Source organism: Garra rufa, chromosome 18 (assembly GCF_049309525.1).
Source record: "Garra rufa chromosome 18, GarRuf1.0, whole genome shotgun sequence".
Classification (NCBI taxonomy): domain Eukaryota; kingdom Metazoa; phylum Chordata; class Actinopteri; order Cypriniformes; family Cyprinidae; genus Garra; species Garra rufa.
The window spans coordinates 39425048-39433374 of record NC_133378.1 but is presented as its reverse complement, the minus strand read 5'-3'; the positions used below and the strand labels follow the sequence as shown (position 1 = coordinate 39433374).

Genomic DNA, 8327 nt, shown 5'->3' with positions numbered 1-8327 from the left:
AATCGCATCAGTGGGCGACTGCAAACACACGCAGCCTCCTCTCAGCCGCTCCTGCCGCTGTCATCAAGGACAAAAAAAACACCAGTAAACACTCACCCACACCTGGATCTATCTCTCAAAGCCGTATATTTTCACCTGATGTGAGAGAGTGTTTTGCAGGGAGCAGTGATGGGCGCGTTTGGAGTGATTCTGAGGAGTTTACATTGTATGGGACTCTACATCCAACTTAGTGCCAGTCTCAGACAAGCTGGGAGCGACGACGTGGAGAACCACATATCCAACAACGGTAAGACGTGTGGGCTCGATACGGTTCTGTACTCGCACCTTAACGGGTTTGAGCTTCGCAACGGCTGTCATTTGAAGCCGAACTACGCGCGAACGGTACAATGATGGAGATACGCAGAGCAGTTCATCACCAATACAACTGCACCGGGGTTATTGACAGGTGGTACCATGGTATTTGATGCTGATACTTTAAGAATACCATGGTATTTCTGTCATTGGTATGAAGTGGTATATGTTGTTCATATATTAAGGTACTTAAAACAATACCCTGGTATGGTGGTGGTATCCAAAACAGCGTTATAACGGTTTAAACGTATAGTGGTATCATTCAATGGCTTTTTAACCTTATAAAAAGACCTGTGGGCGAATTATGAATCACTGATGGTATTAAAAGCTGATTTATCCCCTTTACAAAATGGTTATGTCAAAGAATACCATGGTGTAAGATTCATAGTAGTGTCCAGAAATTTAATTTTGTGGCTTTTGAACCTTATGAAAAAGTACTATGGGCCAGTGAGGTTCTTTTTAAAGCACTTTTATGATTACATTGTTAATACTGTATTGATATTGTCCACAAATATGGATACAACCATGCTTTTGGTAAAGTACAGTGGCTGTACTATTGTACTTTGATATGAACTATACTGAATTTATCTGGTTTTCCAAGATCCTTCAAAGAAATCATAGTTGAAATTTGGCCAAATCATGACTTTTGTTATCTTGATAGTATCAGATGTTGAAACCATAGTACTAAATGATTAAAAACACCTTAATATTGGTATTTCAATCATATCTCTTATGGGTAATACCATGGTGTTGCTTTGCATTGCTTTCACACAGTGAACCTCCCTCCCTCTTTTTTATTCAGAGATGTTTGATATTCTGGTTTTATCATTTCATAAATTGGCCTATTTGTTGTTTTCATTGCAGAAAGAGTGAGGGAGAATCATTACAGGCATTTCAAGATTCTAGTCATACTGTAATTAGCCATAATTGTGGTGCCTGGATATTGAACATATTCTTCAAACTATATGCAGACGCTCTGGGAAAAGGAAAGGACTGTGTAAAATATGCTCATTCTGGATCCATTTAAGAAGTTTCGGCAATTGCGCGAACAATAGATGACTAATGCAATGAATAAATCAGTGCTGATGAACCCAGGCATGCATCATTCTGATGAAAGAGTTCGCGCGGCGGATTGTGGGTCGCTCACCATGAAATTAAAGGGCAGGATGTGATCAGAGCCGATATTCATGAGGAATATTAAAAGGGCCGATACAGTAGGATCAGGAAAGCCTTCTGAACACGCACTGATGTTCTGGATTGTTTGACATGCAGGCCTGGACGCTGGTATGATTTCTAGTGGACGATTGGCAGGATCTGACTGCAATGGATTTAAACTAAGACTGGGTTTTCTTTAAATAGCTTTGACAGGTTATGGAAAGATTAGGAGGATCTTTATTTGTTGATTTGGCCAAGTTTTATTTGTCAAATATGAGTTTAGGCCCACTGAGTCCAATGGTCTTGGACGAAGGCCTGAAAATAATGTTATAATGCTTTGACTGTCCATGTTTTGGTGAGAATCGCCTAATTAAGTGTTTTTAATTGCATTATTGTTTATTTTTCAGTCAAACGTCTTAAACGGATCAGCTTTTTGCATGTCTAGAGTTGATGGACAGCTTAACTTGCTTGCATTCAATACCTTTGCGCTTATTTCCTTGCCGTTGGGAATACCGTGGTCTGCGGTAACGAGGCTTAATTAATGTCAACAACAACTTAAAACCTCTGTTTTCCTCTGACCTCACAGTAATGAAACAAAGAGCGCAGACCCGCCGGACGGCTCGCCGGAGCACAGCACACGTCAGATGAATAGCAATGGCGTAAAGAGGAATCTCATTTCCGACGGCAGTAGAGTTTTAATTCACACACACATGCTGTTGTCTTCAACTATCTGTGTCTGCTGGAATCAATGCTGTTTTCCTGTTCTGTTTACAAAATGCTAAATTGACTGTCCTGGATTGGATTGTATTTTCATGTTGACTTTAAGCGGGGGTGCTGATATTGTTTTTGGGCCCCCTGAACAGCATATTGACCCTCTCTTCCTTGGGATCGTCCTCATCCATTTCCCATTATGACGCCCCTGAATTTAAGCATTGAACTTTCAGAGGTTGACTTGAAGATCTTCAAAAACAAATCAGTTCTTCTTCATCTGCCATTTATTTATTTAAAATGTATTTAGGGGGAGACACTGCAGGCAAAAACACTGTTTTTTCATGCACCTGTCAAATTTGAGATTTTGGGCTTTTTGCTTTTTCATAGTGTTTTTTAGACTAGTGGAAGGAAAACACCCAAAAGACACTGTTAAGTGTTTCTTTTATAGCAGTTTATCTATTTGTCTCAATAGATTTCAATTGCAATACATATTTTTAAAGGCTGTTCTTTTCAAAATGAGTTTTTTTTTCTTCTACACTGAGCCATAAATCTCCACTTCAGTAGCACTTACACACACCAAACTTTACATTTTTATTCCTGTCTATATCCTGATGTTTTTTTTACAGAGGGATTTGTTCATATACAATTAGCTTGATTTTATACATTTTACTTCCCCCAAAAATGGTAAAAAATACATGGCTTTCTGTCTGTTCAAAGTTTTTTTTCTGAATTATGGAGTAAAAAATGATATTCCCAAAATTCTCACTGTAAAAACATTTGACTCTAACATGTAAAAAACCGGCTTGATTCAGTGTTTAGATTTTTGCACTAGACCTGTATGCAAATTAGGGCATATTTTATTAAATAATGCCTCATTTGCATATTTAAACATAATATTTTAGAAAACGTGTAATACAAAACATGTTTTACACTGGAAAAAAAATGATTCATTGGTAAGTGGTTGCAATCAATTTATTTGAGCTACATTTAAATAAACAAATTTTGTTGACTAACTTTCAACGTTTTTACTTAAATGCAGCTAAAATAAATTGATTGCAGCCAGTTACCTTAAAAAAAATGTAAATTTAATTAATCATTTTTTCAGTATACCCTATTCACCTGCAGCGTCTCGCCTTAAAAATGGTGCTATATATATATATAATTTTTTTTTTTTTTTTTTTTTTTTTTTTTTTACATAGTATTTTTATTTTTGTGGTTCTCTAGACTTTAAGCATCAATCTTCGAAATTTAAGCTACGGTCTTCTAAATTTGACTAATTGGTGGATCTAAAGATTCTAAGAACAATGCAGTCTTTTATTTGTGCATTTTTGTATTTATTTATTTATAAACTATTTATTTATTTACATTCATTGCACTAAAAGGTTTTACTTTATTTTACTTTTTGTGGTTTTCCAGACTTTAAGCATTGAGCTTTTTTTTAAGAGGTAAACTGGTGAATCTTAGAATCTTCAAAAACAAACCAGTTCTTTAGATGTATGCATTTATTTATTTATTTACTTTGCACCAAAAGTTTATTGTTTAGTTTTTTATTTATCTTAAAATCCTTAAAAACACAAACCAGATCTTTAGATTTATTTATTAGTTTGTTTGTTTGTGACTTTGAGACGCTGATAAGTGAATTCTTAAGATTCTCAAAAACAAGTTTCTTTCTTTCTTTCTGTCCTTCTGTCTTTCTTTTTTCTTTCTGTCTTTCTTTCTGTATTTTTTTTCTTTCTGTCTTTCTTTCTTTCTCTCTCTCTCTTTCTTACTTTCTCATTTTTCTCTCTCTCTTTCTTTATTTCTTTCTCTTTCTTCGTCGTCTTATTTATTTTGTTTTAGTTTTTTTACTTTCCACCAGAAATGGGTTATTTATTTTTATTTTCCATCTTTATTTTATATTATATATTTTTTATTTTTGTGGTTTTCCAGTTTTCAAAACGCTGACTATTGAATCTAAAGAGAAAAAAAAAACAGACTCAAAAACAAATCTCCTTCTTTCTTTCTCTGTCTCTCTCTCTCTCTCTCTTTCTTTCTTTCTTTCTTTCTTTCTTTCTTTCTTATTTATTATTAGTATTTTTTATTTTTTTTTTATTTTATGTACTTTCCATCAGAAATGGGTTATTCATTCATTCATTCATTCATTCATCTTTTTTATATTTGTAATTTAAATTAATTTAATTTTATATTGTTAATTAATCTTAAGATTCTCAAAAAAAAAACAAGAACTGTCTTTTTTCTTATTTATTTATTTATTTATTTTCAGATTTTTAATTTAAAAATATACAAATATTTACCTCCGGCAGAAGTGGTTATTTATTTATTTATTTATTTATTTATTTATTTATTTTCAGACTTCAAGCATTGATCTTAGTGATTTTCCAGCTAATGATTTAGGTTTAAACACATACTTAAAGGCGTATATTCAGTGGATAATCTCTCTGGACAATGTTATTTCTTCAGCGTTAGATTGGTGGGATCTGATCAGGGAGCAGTATTTTGTCTTCATGTGTTCAGTGGTCTCAAAGTGACCTGCCGTGTTTTCCTCTCCTCCTCTAATTCATTGTGGAGCATTGTGTTTTCCTTCTAGTTGTGTGTTTGTGTGAAACCGTTGATCTTGAGATGCTACCGAAGATCAAGGAACAGCGAGAATGGAGAAAGTAATTTTGTTAAAAGCTGTGGGACCATTGGAGATGCTTTTTTCATAGATGCTCAGATTAAGATTGTGATACTGTCGCTCAGCTGAAATCTGCTTGTAGGACATTATTATTCTGTTAATGATAACATATAACTTAAATACGAAGGTAAATCTCATTTAAAAAAATCTCTGAGCCATATTTAATGCTATAATAAGATTCTGCATAAAAAAAGTTAAGGCATTGTTTTTATAACTAATGATTTTTCATGACAGTTCAGGCTCAATAATAATCGTTTATTTTATATATTTTTTGGCATGAAATATGACCCTGAGATTTCTTGGCTTTTTAAATTAGATTTTTAATGAATGGTGTCACAGATTTTTTTGTGGTGTGTGTGTGTGTGTGTGTGTGTGTGTGTGTGTGTGTGTGTGTGTGTTAAAGCTGCAGCACATGTCCAATGGCATTTTTTAATAAGTTGGTTACTGGTTTGTTTACTCGGAAGAAACAGCTGCAGTCAGCGAACACTCATAAGCATCAACAGTGATGTGTTCATGAGACACACACACACACACACACACACAAACACATACACACACTCTTCATTTCTCCAGCCATCAATCAAACCAATGACCGCTGACATCACCTGCCGCTGTGGCTGATTTCTCTTCATCGGACGGTGCTTGCTCTCCTGAACTGTGATTCGATGCTCGTTCAGTCTTTTCTGCATGTTTGCGGCTGTGTTTTAACACGTCAGAGCTCTGAAGCTCTTACGAGATCCGTATGAAGAACACTGTGTACTTAAATAATAATTATGGAGGTTAATTTGTCGTGTTAGTATTTTATAAAATATTTTATTGCATATTTCCAGTTGAGGTGCATTATAGTGTCATGACATCGGTTTTATGATGATGAACTCATTTACTTTACTCCTTCACGGCTCTTGCAGCATTTTATGTGCTATCCTTTAAAACTGCAGCGATTAATATAACAGGAAGCTCATTTTTGTGGAACTCCGAGTGTTATGACCTAAAAAAAGAAAAGCCATGTATTTATTTAAGTTATTATTTTAGGTTTTCATTAATTTTTTATGGAGGTTGATTGGCGAATTCTCAAAAACAAACCAGTTCTGCAAACCAGAAAAGTCAATTATTTTCTGTATCTATTTATTTATGAATTTGTATTATTTTATTTATTCATATTGTTTATTTTATTTTTAATCTTACATTTTGCAGGTTTTCATTAAAAATTTGAAAAAATATATTTATAGTAAATTTTGTATAAAGAATGCTGTGTAATAATTATGCTTAATTTATTGTTTAGTACTTATAAATAATAATAGGAAATAATCATGTACTTTCCATCAGAAATGGGTTGTTTATTTAATTATTTTCTCTTGTTTTTATTCACTACTATGTATTTTTATTTTTGTAGTGCAGTCTTCGAGACCGTAATTAGTGAATTTTAAGATTCACAAAAACAAATTTCTTTCCTCCTTTTTTCTTGTCTTTCTTTCTTTCTTATTTATTATTGGTATTTTTTTGGAGTTTTATTTTATTAAATTTCAATCAGAAATGGGTCATTCATTCATTCGTTTATCTTCTTTATATTTTTTATTTAATTTATTTAATATAATGTATTTTTTTGTGGTTCTCCAGACCATTTTTTTATTATAAAATTTATTTACTTTCCATCAGAAATGGGTTATTTATTTGTGTGTGTGTGTGCATGTATGTATGTTTAATTATTTATTATTTGTTGCATTATTTTTACTCTTACAATTTGCAGATTTGTATAAAAAAATTATTTAAAAATATATTTAATTATTTTTATAAATTGTATTTTTATTATTAATAATTTATATGCAAGATGCAAGATTTATATGAAGAATGTTTAATGTGTAATGTATTGTTTAGTACTGTTTAGTAATAAGAAATTATAAAAAAAAAAGTAATACATGTTTCCAGTTGAAGTGCTTTGTATTGTCATAATATCCATTTTTACAATGATTAACTCAAAAGTATTTTATATGTTGTTCTGTGAAACTGCAGCATTGAATATAATAGGAAGTACATTTTTGTAGAGCTTAGCCAATCAGAGTGAAGCTCTGAGTCACGTGACCAGCTCTACCTGTAATATTTTATTTTTAAATGCACTTTTATTTGTTTCCTTTTTACTTTTCTCATTTACTTTTTTTTTCATCTGTCTTTTATTTCTAGTTTCCTGATTTTGTCCAAGATGTATCTTCATTTAGTGTCATCATGAATCATGCACTCATCTTCCATTTCTGATGCTTTGAGAGTCAAGAAAACACATCTACATTTCTGGTAAGTCAATATAGGGACTTGCACATTTTTATGAAGTGAACACTAGGTGCATCTTATTGAGCCGCCTACATAGGCAACATCCTAACTGAAGTGAAACTCGAATGAAAGTTCATGAGTGATTGAATCGTTCGTTATAGGCAGCGTCTCATTAGCGTTCCCTCTTGAGAAGCGCACTAGAGCCCTGACTAGTGCCTAATATTGATTACAGCACAGGTTGATGTTGGCGTGTTGCTAAGCTAATGACAAGCTGCTCTAATAAGCATAAAGACAGGCAGCACAAATATACTAGGTAAGTTTCGGCTGCGTTTTTTAATTAGAAAGGTTTTGTATCCATACTTTTTGGTTTTGATTGGTGCATTTGCAATATGCGGTTTAAAATTTGTGTTGCAGTGCATTCTGGGATTGCCTTTTCTGCAGAACCTACATGAATTTGGTTGGGAGTGCAACTATTATGCATCATCGTTATTTTAGTATCATTGAGATGCTATTATAGTTAATATTCTGAATCAGTTTTTATTTTGATTGTAAAATTTTTAGTACTTTCGTGTTTTTGTCATTTTTAGAAATTTTACCTTTTTATATCTATATATTTTTACTCATTTTTTGATCTCAGTTTTAGTTTGAGTTATTTTAGTTGTTTTTTTAGTTTAACTTAAAATGATTTTTTACATTTTTTTTTTTATTTGTTTCAGTTAACATTTATTTCAATTAACAGAAATGTTTTTTATGAATAGGTAGCTAAAATAGGTAAAATTAACACTAAAATAGGTCAAACTAAAATAAAAATAAAACACGTATAGACAAAAAACGATAATAATGACAAAACACAACAAAATTGCTAAAACTTTAACTATAAAGATAATGGAAATCTAGTTAGGCTGCTCACTAGGTTTCGAACCAGGGATAATTAAAATAAATATGATTTATATATAATATATAAAAATAATTCATTCAAACCATGAAAAATATACTTGAAACAAGTTAAAAATGTATTGGAACATTAACTGAAATGAAATGGAAAAAAGACCAAATTTTTAAAGAAAAATCTTTTTCTTTTTTTCTCCTCATCATAAAGTGTAAAAAAAAAAAAACCTATATATATATAAATATAAATATAAATATATATATATATATATATATATATATATAT

General features: G+C 31.9%; 1 protein-coding gene across 1 annotated transcript in view; it reads left to right on the top strand.

The window, feature by feature from the left end:
- Nucleotides 1-8327, top strand: part of vstm2la (V-set and transmembrane domain containing 2 like a) — a 46676-nt gene continuing 38349 nt past the window's right edge. The window contains exon 1 of the mRNA XM_073822765.1: nt 1-286. Within this exon, the coding sequence (XP_073678866.1) occupies nt 169-286 (118 nt within the window). The 5' untranslated portion in view covers nt 1-168. The remainder of the gene's footprint in view (nt 287-8327) is intronic.